Source organism: Gopherus evgoodei, chromosome 2 (genome assembly GCF_007399415.2).
Source record: "Gopherus evgoodei ecotype Sinaloan lineage chromosome 2, rGopEvg1_v1.p, whole genome shotgun sequence".
Lineage (NCBI taxonomy): Eukaryota > Metazoa > Chordata > Testudines > Testudinidae > Gopherus > Gopherus evgoodei.
Window position 1 is genome coordinate 255,595,397 of NC_044323.1, and position 20,007 is coordinate 255,615,403.

The 20,007-nt window shown below is 42.2% G+C and overlaps 1 protein-coding gene across 2 annotated transcripts in view; it reads left to right on the forward strand.

The window, feature by feature from the left end:
• CPQ (carboxypeptidase Q) overlaps positions 1-20,007 on the forward strand; it is a 248,406-nt gene that overhangs the window by 89,916 nt on the left and 138,483 nt on the right. For both annotated transcript variants that reach the window (XM_030553530.1, XM_030553529.1), the window contains exon 4: positions 6,215-6,422. In XM_030553530.1, the coding sequence (XP_030409390.1) occupies positions 6,215-6,422 (208 nt within the window). The remainder of the gene's footprint in view (positions 1-6,214; positions 6,423-20,007) is intronic.

The following is a 20,007-nucleotide window of genomic DNA, read 5'->3' on the forward strand; positions in this document are numbered from 1 at the left end:
ATTTGGGAATTCCCAAATACATCTGAAATTTAAAGTGCTAAAAGCTCTAGTTACTGTTGACAGTTTTGGTCCATAATGACTCTATAGCCTGGTTCTGCTTTGTGTATTAAAAAATCAGCAGTGGCATGAGACAAAATAAGATGTCTCATCCTGGTTTTTGAAAACTTTGAGCAAATTTAAGACTGATGTAAACAGGCACTTCAGTGGAGTTATTCCTTGTTACATGAGTCCAGAATTTGGTTTTGTGTGTTTGCATTATTTGGTCAGCAGATATCTAAGTGAAAGGGTTTTATTGCTTACATTGTATACAAAATTTAGGGTGTATTGTGTGAGAATTTGTAATTGTTTTGTCTAATTTGACATCTTTTGTTGAACTACTGTTGCTTTATAAATGAGTTGAGTTCATGCTGCTATTTGCAATAATGTTGTTAAGATGATGCTTATGAAAAGTGAAGTAGACAAGCATTCTGCCAAGACCAGAGCCAGGTTTTGCTGCTGATGTGGTGGTCTAACTTGAAGTCCATATAATAAAATGATATCTTTCCCAGACCATTTTATATTATACATGCAAAAATGCTACATTAAAAGAACATTATTAAGATTACATAGTTAATCGCTCAAAAATTAAGGAATAGCAGAATTAAGATTGCCAGGGCAACCTTAATTCAGTCCCCTTGTGCATATTCATTATGATAGTCTTTTGTTACATGATCATACTATATTTTTCCAGTACAGGCCCCTTCCTCATTCAGTGCACAGGATGGATAGTGCTCTTGGAATGTATCTGAGTGGTGTACTGAAGAAGACTGTTGTCCTTAGGACCCCTACTTCATTTGTTGCAGAATTTGGATGGTGTGTAGTGAATGAGGCAGGGGGTTTCAGGAACAGAAAGGATGAGCTCATGGTGAAAACAGCAGAATGCTGCTCTGGATAACTGGATTCTGTCCCTGCCTCTGCTACAGAGTTCCTTTGTGATGCTGAGCAAGTCACTTAAACAATGCTTTTTACAGGCAGTCACTAATGGTATATTCCTCATTTTCTGAGTGCCTAACCTGAGACCCTAGGTTCTGATTTGCAGAAGTGCTGAGCACTCACAGCTGCAACTGAAATCAATGGGAACTGTGCTTTGAACATATACACTGATATATAATTAAGGCTATGATTTAGTCATGGGTATTTTTAGTAAAAGTCATGGACTGGTCATGGGCAAGAAGCAAAAATTCACAGCCTGTGACCTGTCCATGACTTTTACTAAAAATACCCTGGCTACATCCTGGGGAGGAAGTTGCTGCTGGGGGAGCACCATGAGGAGTCACTGCTGGGGCAGCGGGGCCAGAGCCAGCGGCAACAGCAGCCAGCCACTGCTCAGGTGGTCCCCGGGGCAAACTGTTGGAACTGCCCAAGCAGCAGCCGGTGCAGCTGGCTTCAGGGCTGCCTGAGTGGCTGACTGCACAGCCGTTCTAGCAACAGCCCGTGTGACTGTCCCCAGGACCACCTGAGTGGCTGGCCCTGGAGTCAGCTGCTTGAGCAGCCCTGTGGTCAGCCACACTGGCCACTGCAGATGTCATGGAGCCCTATATATAATGCCAAATACTCTGAAAATCAGATTCCAGGTATCTCACATTCAGCACCCAAAATTAGTGGATACTTTTGACATTAATCTTTCTCTGCCTCAATTTCCTGTTTATTAAATGGGGATAATACCACTCCCTCACTTAGAGGGCCTTGTGAAAATACATGAATTAATGTTTGTGAAGCATTCAAATACTATAGCAATGTTTGAATAGCTTCTGGTAAATAAGGCATGAGGCTGCACATTGAACAATGATGAGAAAATTAAATACTGAATAGCTGCTCATTAATTGAGCACTGTCCATCCTGTGAACTAACTGAAGCAGGTGTCCTGTAGAAACATAGTATGTGACCATGTAATTAAAGACTTTCATAATAGATATGCACCAGGCGACTGAACTAAGGATGCCTCTGTAACTTTAATTCTGGCATTTTAAAAATTTTGAGTGCCTGTCTCCGCACTCTTAATGTTCTTTTAACTTTTTTTGTGCATAATTTCATAGGGTTTTAAAAAAGCAAACTGAAAACACAAATCTCAGAATGTGGTGTCCTATTGACAGCCATTTGGACCATCAGCAGACTTGGAACCTTTACATCCACCACACCACCTCTGTCATGTGAGCTAATGCCATCTACTATTGCTATCAATTACTGCATAGCTCACCTCCCCGCAAGAGGATGACATGTTGCCACTGGGTTTCAGAGATATTTGCTGACAGCAGAGGAATGGTCAGGTTCAGGAATCTTATATTCCTACCCTGTCCTTGTCATGTGTCTTCCCTACATCTCGCTCTTTGTTCCATTCCACTCTCCTTCCCAACCATGCCCAGTCTCTACTGCTCAGACTTCTCATCCCAGCCCCAGTCTTCTTGTCCAGTAATCCCAGTTCTTCTCCTGCACTCTGGTTCTTTTTCACATCTGTCTATCCTTCTCCTGGTTCTTAGTTCCAATCTCTTTGCCCAGCCAGACCACCTTCTCATCTCATCTCAGTCTCTTCCCTCTCCCACTTGTGTCCTTCCCCATCTCCTTGCCTAGCCAGTCCCAGTTTCCCTTTCTCCCCATACCCGCCAAGCTCCTTGTTGTAATCTGTTCCTCCCTCCAGTTCTTCCTCCAAGCTGCTTGGTATCACCAGGGATTGCACTGAGAGCACAGGAGAGAGTGTCTTTCTGCTGGCAAATTGGGTGTCTGGAAGTGGCCCCAGCAGCCCAGAGCTGCAGTTAAAGGGAAAGTTCTGCCTCAGCCCCAAGCAGGAGCATGTCCACTGCAGATGGAATTTTGGGGGGAATTAGCTGTAAAGTTGTAATAGGACTCTGTTGAACATGCAATTTTTTAAAAGTTTATAATTTTGGCCAAATTTAGGTGCATTTTCAAGGGGATGGGGATCTGTAACACATAGGCCATCAGGCTGCCAAAGTTCATGACCCTGCTCCAACTTGTGGGGGTACTAGAGCTTTTAAAAAAAGTCACCAGAACGTAACAGGGATAAAATTATGTACTTTTCACTAGACTTGTTGAAAATGGCAAACCATTTTGGCTGAAATTTTCCACAAAAACCAAAACAAACCAAAACAACCCACTGCACCCTAAGACAGACACTTGGCATGGAAAATTTCAACCCAAATAGTTAGTATGGCCGAGTTTATAAGCAACTGAAAACAAAGTCTTACAATGAGAACTCTGTCCCCTCAATGCTCTCTTTGATAAAAGAATGAATAGAAACTAAGAGCTGAAACTTGCGAAGTTTCTTCTGTCCTGCTCAGGAGAGACATGGATCCTACATCTAGTAGATATGCTATTTAGTTCCCTAGAGTCTATTAAAACACTTTTTTCTCAGGACTCCAGATTGTGATTGGATTCTGAAGTTTTCTGAGGCAGATACATGATATTTATTCATGGTTGCGGTGTGTTAATTTTCCCTGAAGTCACTCATATGACTGCTCTTCAAAGACAACACATTATTGTTTTCCAGTCTGATGCTGACATAAATAAAGTAGTGAATTTAAATGTCAGTGTCTGTCACTTTTCTGTAAGACTGGAAAACGAAAAACTTATTTTTGTGGTCCTGAATACTTTCCACTCTTCTTCCTGGTGTAGTAGTCATCAAGTAGCAAATCCTCCAATATTTAAGAACCCACTATAACACACTCTGATGCAAAACTTTAGCAGTGATTTGTGCTTCCTGTGGGTACTCAGGATTATCGGGCACCTCGCTATTACCTGCCCTTAGTGTGAGGAAGCCTTGTTTGTGCCTGCCGGAGGTCAGCTCCCATGCTCCATGAGCAATACAAGCACTCTCCTCCAGGCCCTCACTGGTGGCATGTAGAATGCTCCGTGCTGCCAGAGTCTTTCATTGTGGCAGAGGAAGGCTCCAGCGGTGGTGAGCTGCGGAGCCTTTCTCCGCATCTGGAGCCTTTCACTGTGGTATGGAAAGGCTCCAGCAGCGGGACACTACATTGCTGACTGTAGATGTGGGAGGCACTTCTTGGGCACATAGAGAGCTGTGTTCTGTTGTGTCTGTACTTGCCTAAGTAGTGCCTCACTGTCTACACTGCTATTTATACCCATGTTATCTGTGTGTGCAGGTTAGAGGTGGGCACATTCAAAGCCTCGAGACCTCAGAGCATCCCCCTGGAGTGTTCAGCTCCTGGTGCACTGGACCCTTACAGTATTCACAGATTCACTACTTACAAAGAAATCGTGCACTCCAGCTTAATGGTTCCACCTCAGATACCCAGGCCACTTAACACCCAGCAATTAGATCTGTGAAACAAGTTTATGTAAGAGAGCACAGAGATCCAAGTAATAGCAAGTAAAAGTATTGGAAACAAATGGTTGCAGACAAAAGAAAATCATAACTCATTCTAGAGCCTAGACTTAACTAGCTAGATACTCTCCTATCTCATAGAGTAACACTCACCAAAATCCTTGCAGCGCTTTACAGCCAGGTTGGCTGAGATCCTCCTTTCATGAGACACATTGTCAGCTTGCCTCCTAGGTGAAGGACCCAGAATGTTCCTTTGCTCCCTCCACAAGATGTACAAGTTCCATCCTTTCTCTTTATTCACAAACAGGACACCTCCTGTTGTTGGTTTCATCTTGTAGATTTCTCAACCTCTTCTTCTCTGGCTCAGTATGCAAGTAGGCCTGCATCAGGAGACATATCATACACGAATGACCAGATCAGGAGTTAGGTGTCTGCTACCTCCTGTCTGAAAGGAATATTTCTAAGGTAGATCACCTCCTGGTGGCCTGCCATAACTCCAAGACCTTAAGAACACACAAATTTTAGTATAGATACATAACTCCATAGGTATTATCCGCACATCCATTTCTCAGTGATTATGACAACTAGTGAGCTACTGGCTCTCGGTAGTGACCTCACATGACCCCCTCCAGTGAACTATCTGTGCCCTCTGCCAGTTAGGGTGACCAGACAGCAAATTTGAAAAATTGGGACGGGGTGGGAGTAATAGGAGCCTATATAAGAAAAAGACCCCAAAATTGGGACTGTCCCTATAAAATCGGGATATCTGGTCACACTACTGTCAGTCTGTTGGCAACAAAGATCTGTGGGTCACAGTGACCTTGGCAGTGTTAAGACTAGCCTTGGCAGAATACTATTTTTTTATTTCTTTGCAATTTGGTGATTAATACCAATTTTTATTTTTAAAAAACATTTAACTTTTTATTTTTACAGTTGTGAGAAATTAAGAAGGGGTAGGGTTGGGGTTAGGGCAGCACTGATAGTGTGGTGGCCAAGGGTTCCCAGCATTGACTGTGGGGCGACAAGGGGCTCCCTGCATGGGTGAGGCTCCAGGCACTGAGACACAAGATGTGGGAGTCTGTGGTCCTGACCTGGCAAAGCGGAGACCCCCAGCCAGGCTGCAAGGAGAATAACAAGCCCTTGGCTGTGGGTCAGGCCACCTGGCTGCTGAACAGTTCCTGCCTGGGTAGGAACCCCTTCAGCAGTGGAATAGCCTCCCCCACGGTCTACGGCTCCTCCTCCATGTAGTCCTAGCTGGGGGTCTCCACTCTGTCCCGCCAGTACCAAAGCTTTCCCTGTGCTTGTAGGGACCAGGAGTTGCTGGCCCTGTGGTTGTTCAGGGAGCCCTCTGCAGCACTACTATCACAGCCCCATTCACTCACTCCTGCAGAGGGTTCCCTGACCCGCTACAGGGCTAGCGACACCTGATCCCTGCAGGCACAAGGTGCGGGGAGAAAGCTGCACTCACCTGACCTTTACAGATGGATTTTTTTACATCAATTTCAGTATGTCCGCTGAAATCAATGTTAGCCAACATTTATCATTTAAATTGAATTCTGCCACACTAGTTAAGACAGAATAACTTCCCAAGGGAACGAATGTGAGATGTGCTGATCTGTTGGTACAATGGTTATAAAAGCATACGAGGTTACTGTTAAATTTTTGTGTTAGAGTACAAGTTTGATGAAGTTGGTGTATGTAGAGCTTTTGGATATCTGTTGGAGGTGAAAGTGAAAGTCTTAAGGAGGGTTGGAATGCGTCAATATAGTTTTATTTACTAATAATTAATTACACAAAACATGCTGTGTTAATAACCCTAGACTAGTTAAAATAACCTGCAAAATTAGATCATTAACGCAGTCTTTTTTATTGTTGTAGCCCTCACACTGGGTGGCAGCAGTACCAGTCTGATGTGCCAAAGATTCCTACAGCTTGTATTTCAGTGGAAGATGCCGAAATGATGGCACGGATGTCTTCCCGAGGCACCAAGATTGTTGTGACCCTGAAGATGGGAGCCAAGACCTATCCCGATACTGGTTCCTTTAACACCGTGGCAGAAATAGTCGGGAGCAAGTACCCAGAACAGGTTAGTGTGAATCTGGAAAAACAGTGACTTGTATTGGAAAACTAGTAACTTTCATTTGCCAGCCCACTGCACTCTGTACATGTTGGCTTTGATATTTGCTTTCAAAACAGCAGGTCAAATTCAGGCTTGGTGTAAGGAAGAGTGTGGTACACCTGCATAAGGATTGCTAGGTTCTAAGATGAGAGAGCTCAGGTAAAATATGGAACTTGAATTGCTCCTTTTTATTTTCAGCTGTGTCGCAAGTTCATCTTTATGAAAGTGGTGCATTCCTTATGTGGATATTTGCCTTTATCAAAAACAAAACAAAATTATGTTAACAGAGGTTAAATCCTAATGCTAGTGAAATAAGTTTCAGTATTTTAAATGACAAGTTAGCTGTATGTGTCAAAATAAAAAAAAAACTACATTTGGCTATGTAATGCCCTTGAACTTCCTTGTTCATTTACTGATCTGGTAATCTGCACTAGGTCTTCTAGTCAGCATGAATAAATGAAGTGCTCCTGTAATTACAAAATATTTTGAAGAGAGGCTGTAAACCCATGCAAAGATAAATATCAGCTGTTGAATTAACTTAATTTTTAATATAAAAAAGAATTAGCCCTTTAATGAGCTAATTGGTTCTGATCACCACTGTATTTCAGTGGAGTTACTCCAGTGTAGAACTAGAGTAATGTTCTGGTGAACCTAGCTAACTAGCTGCAAGTTCAGTTTAAATGTTAGCTGTTTTGAAATTGAAAGCTGTTATCTTAAGGTTTTTTCCACTTTCTCCATTTTTTTTAATTTCCAGTTTTATAGCTTAAAATCAGCCAAACCAAATTTGTGGTGGTAGAAAACTTGTTCCTGAGATGTGGCCTTTTAATGCCAAGTTACATCATGGAATACATTTTTTTGGTTGTACATTTATAATGGAAATGCTGATGTAACCTTAATTATGGTAGCACTAGAAATCCCTGCTAAAATCAAGCTACTAAGCCAGAATCCTTTTTTAAACTTCAGTTTTCTAATTGTAATGAAATACAGGAGTACTATATCTTTATCATAGTCTTTTAAAAATCATACTTGTTTCATATTTTTATTTGCTTTAATAGCATTTTGTCCTTTTAATAGTGTTATATCTTTAGCTTCGGCTTTGAATTATGACAGCTAGGAACTCTAGAGAGAAGTTGGTGTAATCCTTTTTCTTGCCAAATGATCAAGCTTCTGAAAACTCTGCTATGGCCATTGTGGTTGAGAGGTTAATATGCCATCAGTTATGAATTTAGCTACATGAAATGCAACCTTACTGAACAAAGTCTTAAGTCTTAAATTGTTCGCTGTAACCTAATTTATGTCACATGAATTTTTAGCAACACTTCTGAGTAGCTATTGTATTTACCCTTCCTGAATCATACTCGATGTATATCAAAATTATAGTATTTCACTGCAAGCATTATGATATCCAAAAATTGAAACCTAAAAGATTTAAAGCAGAAGGCCCATGTATATTCTCTGTGGCTATCTTCACCTGTCTCTTTCAGTAGCCCAACAAGAGAAATATTCTTGAACTGAGCAGCAAAGATTTTTGAAACCTTAGGTGGAGATTTAGCCACAAGTTCCCTGCTGATGTTAATGGGGTGGTGGCATATACACCTTTAAAATGTAACCCAAGAAACAGAAAAAACAAGTGAACATTGAGGGTTTTCAGTACTTCTTTTTCACAGGAGGTTAATGGATGTTTTGCCACACAATTGATACACTGTTACTCTGGTAAAAACTGGAACCATCTACCTATTCATGCAATCAAATGCAATATAGAATTAAACTCTTATAGTGCACTTGATGCCAAAGAATCTTGGAATGCATTAAAAACTCGATGGAATAGAAAGGTGCTGTTTTTATGAGCCAAAGTTTCAATTAGAGTTTTGCATTAAAACAATAACAAATTTGGCCTTCTGAACCTGAGTGAGAAATCAACAGTGGGAGACATAAGTATTATAAAAGCTTCTAAAGCCATATGTTTTGAACAGTAAGCAGGGAGCTTCAAAATACCACCATTAGCAAATACGCAACTAGTTGGGCACCTATGGTAGAAAATTTAAGGTATGTATTTGTCTGTGAAGATCACTGCATGATGTAGAGCCAGTCTTATGTTGTGCATTGTAATATGTATCAATGTTTGTACATTGAGATTTTGGTAACCATAGCTGTGATATGGACTTCACTAGACTTTAATACAATGCAATGGGAAAAAATGTTAACGTAAAGTTAAGGTTGCTTGATAGTATGATGCCCCTTTGCAAAACATTGAGTTGAGCAAAACTGAAATTTCTGAACTCCAGGAGATGTGATGTTAAAGTTGCCCAAGCAATCTTAACTCAGCAAAGCCCCAATATACCCTTTAACATGTGTACCTTTACTCTGCCAACCCCACAATTGCTGAAAGGTATAAGCTCTTTGCCTCCTTTTACAACCCATTCACTCTCATCTGCAGGATTCCATCTATTAGAAGGACAACAAGGAAAATTTAATTAGGGTTGGGCTGCAGAGTGGTTGGGTTGCAGTGGCAGACCTGGAGGTACAGGAAGGGTTGGCTGCTGCAGGGTGGTTGGGGTGCACTAGCAGACCTGGAGGTGCAGGAAGGGTTGGCTGCTGCAGAGTGGCTAGGGTGCACTGGCAGACCTGGAGGTGCAGGAAGGATGGGCTTCAGGGTGGTTGGCATGCAGAAAGGTTGGGATGCAGTGAGGAGTGCTGCAGGAGGGTTGGGGTGCACTGGCCGAGCTGAGGGGTACTATATCTCCTTCACTTGAACTTCAACATTCTCCCCTCTTAAGAAGCATTCACATGTCTAATATTTCTCCCAAACACTTTGATTACATTCCCCCAAAAATGAAATTGCCACCCATTACTCACAAATTGCAGCAGCCTCCAGCCAGTCAGTTCAAAACTCCTTTTGTCTTACATGGGGATAATGATTAATTTATCCTTAGATACGTTAATTGAAGTGTGAGTTCTCAGCCATCAAGATGTTTGTGATTCATCCAGTCATTAGTACCTCTGTTTAACAGTATAAGTCATCAGAAGAAAACAGTTTGTTTTTTGGTTTTTTGTTTTTGTTTGTTTGTTTGTTTTGGAGGGGCACAATAATTTAGGAATCCCTTGGTCAAATGACTTCAAATTTGGATCACTAGCCCTACCCTGAAACCTCTATGAGGCACACCAATTTTCAAGGCAATCTGAATAGCCATTTGGATTTTAGAGCACTTATAAAATTTGAGTTTAAAGTGTAAGAAATATCAGAAATGGAAACCCTTTGGCCTTTTTTCCATATTGACTCATACACACTGTAATATATGTACATTTTCTTAAATACCATTCTCAGTTTGGGTCCCCCAGATATTTAGTAGGTGCCATGCACTACCTTGGGTAAAACTTGATAGATTGAGAGTCTTTTGAGCTGCATCACTACTATAGTTTGATCTCTAGCTCTGACCAAACTAGAAACATTTTTTTAAATTGCTGGGGGAGGGGGCTGCTTTTATCTCCAGAACCCCTGGCTCAAATGACTCCACATTTCGAACACTAACCCTACACTGAACTCTCCTGAGACACACCAAATGTCAAAGAAACACAATGAAGTCTGTTGATTTTAGAGGACTTAGACAAATCCACTTTTAAGGAGATGACATGACACCACGTTACCTGTAGTAGTGCTCCTGATCCATTATATAATGAAGTTACAGGTAATAATAGCTTATTAAATCTTCTCAAAAGATTTGTAGCATTTTTTTGAAGGGCCACCACAAACTTAAATCATATTGGTTTGAAAACTTTATCGACTATCGTTACAAGAAGCTGTGAGAAATGATAAGACAGAGTCTGTTTGGGCCAAAATCACTTTGGGGAAGAAAATTACTAGAGGTTCCCCTGACATAGTATTTGGGGTGTACGACAGACCACCAGAATCTGGTTTGGATATCAATAGAGACCTGTCCTACACATACAGCTAAGGGTAGCATAAAATCCCCTCCTTACCCTGTAAAGGGTTAATCCCTCCTTTACCTGTAAAGGGTTAAGAAACTCAGATAACCTGGTTGGCACCTGACCAAAAGGACCAATAAGGGGAGAAGATACTTTCAAATCTGTGGGGGGAGGTTTTTGTTTTCGGGTTCCTTTGTTCTCTCCAGGTCAGTGAGGAGCCAGGGTAGGGAAAATACATCTCCTTAAGCCATACCTGAACTAAGCATCTAATATTACAGAAATAGTAAGTAATACTAAGGAAATATGTTAGATTATCTTTTGTTTTAACTTGTGGATTTTCCCTGTGCTAAGAGGGAGGTTTATCCCCGTTTTGTAACTTTAAAGTTCTGCCTAGAGGGGAAAGTCCTATGTGTTTGGAATCTTTTTTGTTACCCTGTAAAGTTATCTTCCATCCTGATTTTACAGAGGTGATTCTTTTATTTTTTTTTAATACACTTCTTTTAAGAATCTGATTGTTTTTCAGTGTCCTAAAGACCCAGGGGGTTAATCTGTGCTCACTTTGTAACCAATTGGTTAGGATATTATTCTCAAGCCTCCCCAGGAAAGGGAGTGTAGGGGCTTGGGGGGATATTTTGAGGGAGGTAGGGATCCAAGGGGCCCTCCCTGAATGTTTGTTTAAATCACTTGGTGGTGGGAGCGATACCAAGGGCAGGGAAGGAATTTGTGCCTTGGGAAGTTTTAACCTAAACTGGTAGAAATAAGTTTAGGGAGTCGTTCATGCGGGTGCCCACTTCTGTACCCTAGAGTTTAGAGTGGGAAGGGAACCCTGACAAGACCCCTTTCATGTTTTTAATGAAATAAATACTACTGGGAATTGTGTGATTATGGGAGACTAATATGTCAGATACAGCTTGGAGGACAAGTGCTACTAATAACAATAGGGCCCAGATTTTCCTGGGTGTGATAGCTGGCAGATTTCTTCACCAAATAGTCACTGAACCAACAAGAGGTGAAGCCACTTTAGATTTGGTATTAGTGAGTAGTGAGGACCTCATAGAACAGCTGGTTGTAAAGGACAGCCTTGGTTTGAGTGATCATGAGTTAATTCAGTTTAAACTAAATGGAAGGATAAACAAAAATAGATCTACAGCAAGGGTCCTTGATTTCAAAAGAGCTAACATTAAAAAATTAAGGGAATTAGTTAGGGAAGTGGACTGGATTGAAAAACTCAAGGATCTGAATGTGGAGGAGGCTTGGAATTATTTTAAGTCAAAGTTGCAGAAGCTATCTGAAGCCTGCATTCCAAGCAAGGCAGGGGAAAAAATTGTAGGGAAAGTTTGTGGACCAAACTGGATGAGCAACCATCTGAAACAGGTGATTAAGAGAAAGCAGAAAGCCTACAAAGAATGGAAGATGGGGGTGGGGGAGGGGGAGGAGAGAGAATCAGCAAGAAAAGTTACCTCTTTGAGGTCAGAAAGTATACGGATAAAGTGAGAACTGCCAAAAGCCAAGCAGAGTGGGACCTTGCAAAGGGAATGAAAACCAATAGTAAGAGTTTCTATAGCCATATAAATTAAAAGAAAACAAGGAAAGACAAAGTGGGACCGCTAAACACTGAGAATAGGGTGGAGATTAAGGATTATCTAGGCATGGCCCAACACCTAAACAAATGCTTTGCCTCAGTTTTTTAATGAGGCTAGTGAAGATTTTAGGGGTAACGGCAGGGTGGCTAATGGAAACAAGGATGTGCAGGTAGAAATGACCACATCTGAGATGGAAGTCAAACTCAAACAGCTTAATGGGACTAAATCATGGGGCCCGGATAAATCTCCATCTAAGAATATTAAAGGAACTGGCACATGAAATTGCAAGCCCAGCAGGAGTGGCGCCAGGGTTTCTGACGCCCTAGGCGGACGGCCGTTTCGCCACCCCCCGCAGTCATGCCAGCGGAGGGTCTGCTGCTGGAAAGGCTCCGGTGGAGCTGCCGCAGTGATGCCCGCGGGCGGTCCGCTGGTCTAAAGGCTCCGGTGGACCTGCCACAGGCATGACTGCGGTAGGTCCGCCGGAGCCTTTAGACCAGCGCACCGTCCACTGAAATGACTGCGGCAGCTCCACCGAAGCCTTTCCACCAGCGGACTATCCGCCAGCATGACTGCGGTAGGTCCATCGGACTCGCTTGCCGCCCCCCCAGCAAAATAGCACCCCCCAAAGATTCTGGCGCCCTAGGCCATTGCCTAGGTCGCCTAAATGGTAGCGCTGGCCCTGAAGCCCAGTAACAAAGATTTGTAATGAATCTGTAAACTTGGGGGTCATACACTATGACTGGAGAATTGCTAATATAATTCCTGTTTTTAAGAAGGGGGGGGGGAAGTTATCCAGGAAACTACAGGCCTGTTAATTCCCTAACCATGAAGTTGCAAAATAGTCAATCTACTGAAAAGTTTTCAGAGCAGAAAACTCATAACTTTACCACACACCCATCCTTTGATAACTTGTGCATACTACACTTGATTTTCCAGTTAATAAGTGGGGAAAAATGCTTGTCTATGTACAGTGCAGAGAATATACATTTTTAATGGCTCCTAATTCTGTGATCTAGTATAAATACTGTACAACATAACAGAAGGGTATCATTAGCTCATTTAGGACCATGCATAACAATTGCAGGACTGCTTCACCCTGCTTTTTGCGCCTCTGTTTTATAGAATAAGTGTGGCTCTACTTTGAGTATTACAAGCACAAAATGTATTAATAAATACTGTATTCCACTTAGCCAAATTTTAGATTAGATAGAACTTTCTAAGTGACAAATCCTAGGAATGGCCTGAATTATAGTGATGCTAAGATACTGGGACATAAAGTTCCTTCCCAATAAATGATTAATATAACAGAGCCTGTTCCACAAGGGAAATAGTAGTTTATGTACTTACTAGTTCCTCTTCCTCTCCCTACTTAAAAAAAATAATCTTCTCCTGCAATTTGCAATACTGGGAAAAACTCCAGGGAATAAAAGACCATGAAAAATGTCCATGTTTCGGATCTGATACACATACATAGCTGCATGCATATAAGGACAGGAACTATTTGTAGGCAGCAACTGGAAGTTTACTGACTGTATATAACACTCCTGTTCAGGGTGTTGTTTTATGGGCTGTCATCAATTCTAAATATGCTCACAAAATGTTTATCCATTAGCCCTTTGATGTGGCTTCCAGAAATCCATTTGGTCAGACCAAATCATGCATATGATAGAAATGTGAGTAAGGACATTTTACAAGCCCGTTGCCATGAAGTTGTGGATTCCATTGTTAAACTTTTGCACTATGGCTTTCTCACTCCTCTCATTCAGTTTCCATATTGAAAATGTATGTAAGCACTGTTTCTAAGCACTGCCATTTGGGCCTCTTTCCTGTAGCAGTAAACTGAAACTTGGCCCCTACCTCCCTCTGACAAAACTTTGGCAGTTAATTTCAGTCATCACAAGGAGGTGTGGCTTTTTGAAAGTGCCAATTCATCACTTCATAGAAGGCCTAATAGCAAGAGGAAGTAGAGATAAAAATGTAACTAAATGAGCTAATATAATCAGTTTTTTTTTAATTTTTACTTTAAGATTTATGTTCCTGTTAGTTCCCACCAAAATAAATCGTACCCCTATTTTTTCATTTCTGTGGGACTTGGGCATGTCACCAGGTTTTATATGAAGGCAGACAACTAAATATTGACAAATAATATAAGTTCTTGTATATAGATGCAAGAAGTCAAAATACTAAGGCGGGTAAACTTGAGTGCCTGGTCTTAAATGAGGCTATTGATATAATAGGCATCACAGAAACTTGATGGAACAATGATAATCAATGGGACACTGTAATATCATGATACAAAATATATATGAATGACAGAGAGAGTAGGTTGTGCTGATAGGGGAGTGGCATTATATGTGAAGAAAGCATAGAGTCAAATATACTAAAAATCTTAAATGAAGCAAATGGGACCATAGAATCTCTATGGATAGAAATTGCATGTTTGAATAATAAGAATATAGTAGTAGGAATGTACTATTGACCACCTGATCTGGATGGTGATGCTGACTGTGAAATGCTCAGGTTGATTAGAGAGCCTACAAAAACAGAAAACCCAATAACAATGGGGAGATTTCAGCTATCCACATATTGACTGGAAACATGTCACCTCAGGATAGGATGCAGAGATAAAATATCTAGACACCCTTAATGACTGCTTCTTGGAGCAGCTAATCCAAGAAACCACAAGGGGAGATTTGATTTAGTTCTAAATGGTGCACAGGCTCTAGTCTAAGAAGTGAAAGTAGCTGAACCACGCAGTAATAGCGACCATAATGTAATTAAATTTAACATCCTTGGAGGGGGCAAAATATCAGAGAAACCAACCACAGTAGCATTTAAATATACAAAACTATACAAAAATAAGGAGGCTAGTTAAACGGACATTAAAAGGAACAGTCACAAGAATTAAATACCTGCAAGCTGCATGAAAACTTATGAAAAACACCATAATAGATGCTAAAACTATATGCTAAAAACTATATGCTACAAACTATGTGCTAAAATGCCACCAGGGATAAACAGCAAAGTAAAAGAGGTGGTTAAAGACTGTGATGGGGGACTCCACTCACCGCCAGGCTGGCGTCTCCTCCAGGCTGCTCTGGGGCTTAGCTCATGAAGTTGATGCCCCTTCCCATGGTCGCACGCTGTCACCGGGCCGGCTTTAGGCCAATCCCCTCGATTCCCTGGAATAGGGCCCTGCGCCTTTTTAATTTTTAATTTTTTTTTTTTACATATTCGGTGGCTGTCTGGGTCTTCGGCAGCATTTCGGCGGCGGGGGGTCCGGAACGAGTGAAGAGCGCCTTGCCGTTGAAGTGCCTCCTGTCATGGTATCTTTCCCCAATCTGAACCTTAGAGTCCAAAAAATTGGGGTACCAGCATGAATTTCTCTAAGATTAATTACCAGCTTAGATCTGATAAGCTGCCACCAATCAGGACTTGGAGTGCCTGATAAACTCTGGTCTCCCCAAAACCTTCCCTGGGGACCCCAAGACCCAAATTCCTTGAGTCTCACAACAAAGGGGAATAAACCATTTCCCTTCCTCCTCCTTTCTTCCTCGCAGATCTTTCCCACCCTGGGTACACCAGGAGATCACCGTGCTTCAAACTCCTTGAATCACAACACAGAGAAATCAGGTTTCTCCTCCCTCTTCCCCCTCCCCCCAGATTTTGTCTCCCTGGGTTATCCTGGAGAGATAGACAGATTCAAGCTCCGTGACTCTAAAACATAGAGGAAATTCACCTTTCCTCCCCCACTACTCCTTCTCCCTTCTCCCCACCAATTCCCTGGTGAGTACAGACTCAGTTCCTTTGCCTTAACAAGGGGAAAAAATTAATCAGATCTTAAAGAGAAAACGTTTAATAAAAGAAAAGAGAATAAAGAAAATCACTGTAAATTCAAGATGGAATATTACGGGGTCTTTCAGCTTATAGAAACTGGAGAAAAAGCCTCCACCAGCAGAAATACAATTTAAAATACTTCCAGCCAAATACACAGTAAAACTCTACCAGCCAGATACACATTTGCAAATAAAGAAAACCAATTAAAAAGACTAAACCGCCTTTCTACTTGCACTTACTACTTGAATAGAAAATTAGAGCCTGTAGTACGTCCGGTCACTCTCAGATCCCAGAAAGAACACAGATAAAGAACAAAGAACACACACACAAGCTTCCCTCCACACAGAGTTGAAAATATCTTGTCTCCTGATTGGTCCTCTGGTCAGGTGTTGTTTGTTAACCCTTTACAGGTGAAAGAGACATTAACCCTTAGCTATCTGTTTATGACACCGCCAAAGACCCAGAGACAGTGAAGGACACCCTGCTGCCGAAGCACCGCCGAAGACCCGGACCGCCCCCGGGTATTTGAATCAGGTCCTGCAGTTCCTAAAGCCGGCCCTGGCTGTCACTCTATCTCTCTCAGGTCAGCCCCAATCTCACTCCAAGAACCACAGCATCCTCTTCATGACTCGGTCTTCCAGCCAGGTCACTAAACACCTTCTCTTCTTCTGGGGAGATTGGGAAGAGTCTCTTCTCTCAAACAGGCTCAGGCAGTCTTCCTATGCACTGCTCTACTGGTGCCACTTCCCCAGTGGCTGGTTGGGGAACCCAGGCCCACCCTCTACTCTGGGTTCCAGCTCTGGGACTCCAGTCAGCTGTCAAGGTCTGTTCTAACCTGTACCTGCTGCATTTTCATGAGCTTCTTCCTAACCTTTTAGCTTTCTCTCCCTTCTCTGGGTCTGCCAGCCTCACCACTCCCTCCTCCCAGGGAGCAACTGCAGGCTACATGTCCCTGCAGCCTCCAAACACTCCTCCGTCTCCCCAAGGGGTGACTGTAGCCTTTCCCAGCATTCTGCTTCTCTTGCCAGCTTCCTGGCTTATACAGGCCCTGCCTGCTCCTGCACAGATGAACTTCTAATTAAGAAGAATGCATCTGATGAAGTGGGTATTCACCCACGAAAGCTCATGCTCCAAAACGTCTGTTAGTCTATAAGGTGCCGCAGGATTCTTTGCTGCTTTTACAGATCCAGACTAACACGGCTACCCCTCTGATACTTCTAACTAAGGCTTCTGTCACAGTCTTAATTCCCCCCAGTTTGTTGCCTACTAGGCTAATTGGTCCCTCTGACCTGCCTTAACCCTTTCAGGGCAAGTGTGGGGAGGACATGCCTTCACAAAGACAAAAACATTTTTAACAATTGAAAGTTGAATCATACTGAGGAAGATAGAAGGGAACATAAACTCTGACAAGTCAGTGTAAAAGTATAATTAGGCAGGCAAAAAAAGAATTTGAAGGACAACTAGCAAAAGACACACAAACTAACAGCACATTTTTATTTTTAATACATCAGAAGCCTGCCAAACAATCAGTGGGGCCACTGGATGATTGAGGTGCTAATGGAGCACTCAGGGAAGAAAGACCCATTGCAGAGAAGTTAAATGAATCCTTCGTATCAGTCTTCACTGCAGAGGATGTAAGGGAGATTTCCACACCTGAGCTGCTCTTAGGTGACAAATCTAAGGCCTTGGCTACACTCACACTTTACAGCGCTGCAACTGGGGTGTAAAAAAACACCCCCTGAGTGCTGCAAGATACAGCGCTGTAAAGCGTCAGTGTAATCAGGGCAGCAGCGCTGGGAGTGCGGCTCCCAGCGCTGCACGCTACACCCGTAAGGGATGTGGTTTACATGCAGCGCTGGGAGAGCTCTCTCCCAGCGCTGCCGCTCTGACTACACTCACACTTCAAAGCGCTGCCGCAGCAGCGCTCCCGCAGCGCTGCCAGGGCAGCGCTTTGAAATTCCAAATGTAGCCATACCCTAAGAAACTGTCTGAGAAAGTTTTGGAACAAATTGATAAATTAAACAGTAATAGGTAACTAGGACCAGATGATATTCCCGAAGAGTTCTGAAGGAACTCAAATATGAGATTGCAGAACTATTAACTGTGATATGTAACCTATCACTTAAATCAGCCTCTGTGCCAGATGACTGAAGGGTAGCTAATGTAACACTGATTTTTAAAAAAGGCTCCATGAGTAATCTTGGCAATTACAAGCCAAAAAAACCTAATTTCAGTACCAGGCAAGTTTGGTTGAAATTATAGTAAAGAACAGAATTATCAGACATATACCTGAACACAATATGCTGGGGAAGAGTCAACTTGGCTTTTGTAAGGGAAATCATGCCTCATCAGTCTGTTACAATTCTTTGAGGGTGTCAACAAACATAGATAAGGGTGATCCAGTTGATATAGTATATTTGGGCTTTCAGTTTAGAAAGGAATCAACTAAGAGAGGATATGATAGAGGTCTATAAAATCATGACTGATGAAGAGAAAGTAAATCAGGAAGTGTTACTTACCCCTTCTCAGAACACAAGAACCAAGGGTCACCCAATAAATGAATAGGCAAGTAGGTTTAAAACAACCACAAGTAAGTACTTCTTCATAAAATGCACAGTCAACCTGCGGAACCTATTGCCAGGAGACATTGTGAAGGCCTCAAGTATAAATGGCTTCAAAAAAGAATTAGATAAATTCATGGAGTATTGGTTCATCAATGGCTATCAGCCAACATGGTCAGGGATGAAACCCCTCACGGTGTCTCTAAACCTCTGAGAGTGAGAATCTGGAACAAGAAGACAGGGGATGGATCACTCAATAAATTTCCCTGTTCTGTTGGTGGCTGCTGTCAGAAGATAAGATACAGGGCTAAATAGACCAGTGTTCTGACCTATTATGTCCATTCTTATGTTCTTGTGTTCTTAATATGATGGATCTTATGGGGAAAAGATGGTTTGTGATGACAGTAATGCCTGCGGTTCATTTCAAAGGAAGGTTGGGTTGTCACAATAAAAACACCAAACAGTTGATGCACCAAAGTTAATTTTACAAACTTGGCTGCTTCAAAAAGTTTTTTTTCCAAACTGCCAAAGGCGCCTAGTTAATTTAAGATTTAAAAAGTACGATAAAATTAATGGTCTAGAGCTTGGCAAAAACATCTAAAACCAAATCTGTCAATTTGAAATTCAAAAGCTAATTGAAACCATTTAAAATAATGTGTCTGGGTGAGTACTAGTGCAAAGTTTGCCCTGCAATTCTGAATTGCTTCTGAGTCCCTAAATAGTTTATATTGGAAACATCATATCTATATCATTGTAAGAAACAGTTCTGTACCCTAACTGACTTGTTTCAGTGCTAGTGTTGTAAAGGGACAATAATAATTAAAACATTTATATTGTTTGTTGTATTTTCCAAATAGTATTATAGATATTGGTGTAACAAAAAATGGGTTGTGGCCATTTTGTAATGGTCAGATGGTACGAAGTGTCTGAATTCTGGCTGGAAATGGTCAATGAAGAATTCCTCCTTGCTGAAGAGAATTCTCTACTGGCACAAACTACTCGGGAGTAAGCTGGGGTGTGTGGAAGAATGGAAGTTTGCTATATTGATCCTCTACTGCAGTGTTTCCCAAACTTGGGATGTCGCTTGTGCAGGGAAAGCCCCTGGCAGGCCGAGCCAGTTTGTTTACCTGCTGTGTCTGCAGGTTTGGCTGATCGCGGCTCCTACTGGCCACGGTTCACTGCTCCAGGCCAATGGGAGCTGCTGGAAGCGGTGCAGGCCAAGGGACGTAGTGGCTTCTGCTTCCTGCAGCTCCCATTGACCTGGAGCAGTGAACTGTGGCCACTGGGATGCAGCAGGTAAATAAACTGGCCCGGCCCGCTAGGGGCTTTCCCTGCACAAGCGGCTTCCCAAGTTTGGGAAACACAGTTCTACTGGTATAAGGTCCCTAAGGGACAGTGGCAAAAGAACAGTTTCTAGTTACTTTCACACCAGGGCTATGCTGGGGCAGGATCAGGAGCTGTTATAAACAGATAGTTAAGGGTTAATGTCTCTTTTACCTGTAAAGGGTTAACAAGCTCAGTGAACCTGGCTGACACCTGACCAAAGGACCAATCGGGAGACAAGATACTTTCAAATCTTGGTAGAGGGAAGCCTTTGTTTTGTGCTGTTTGTATTGTTCTTTGTTCGCTCTTGGGGCTAAGAGGGAT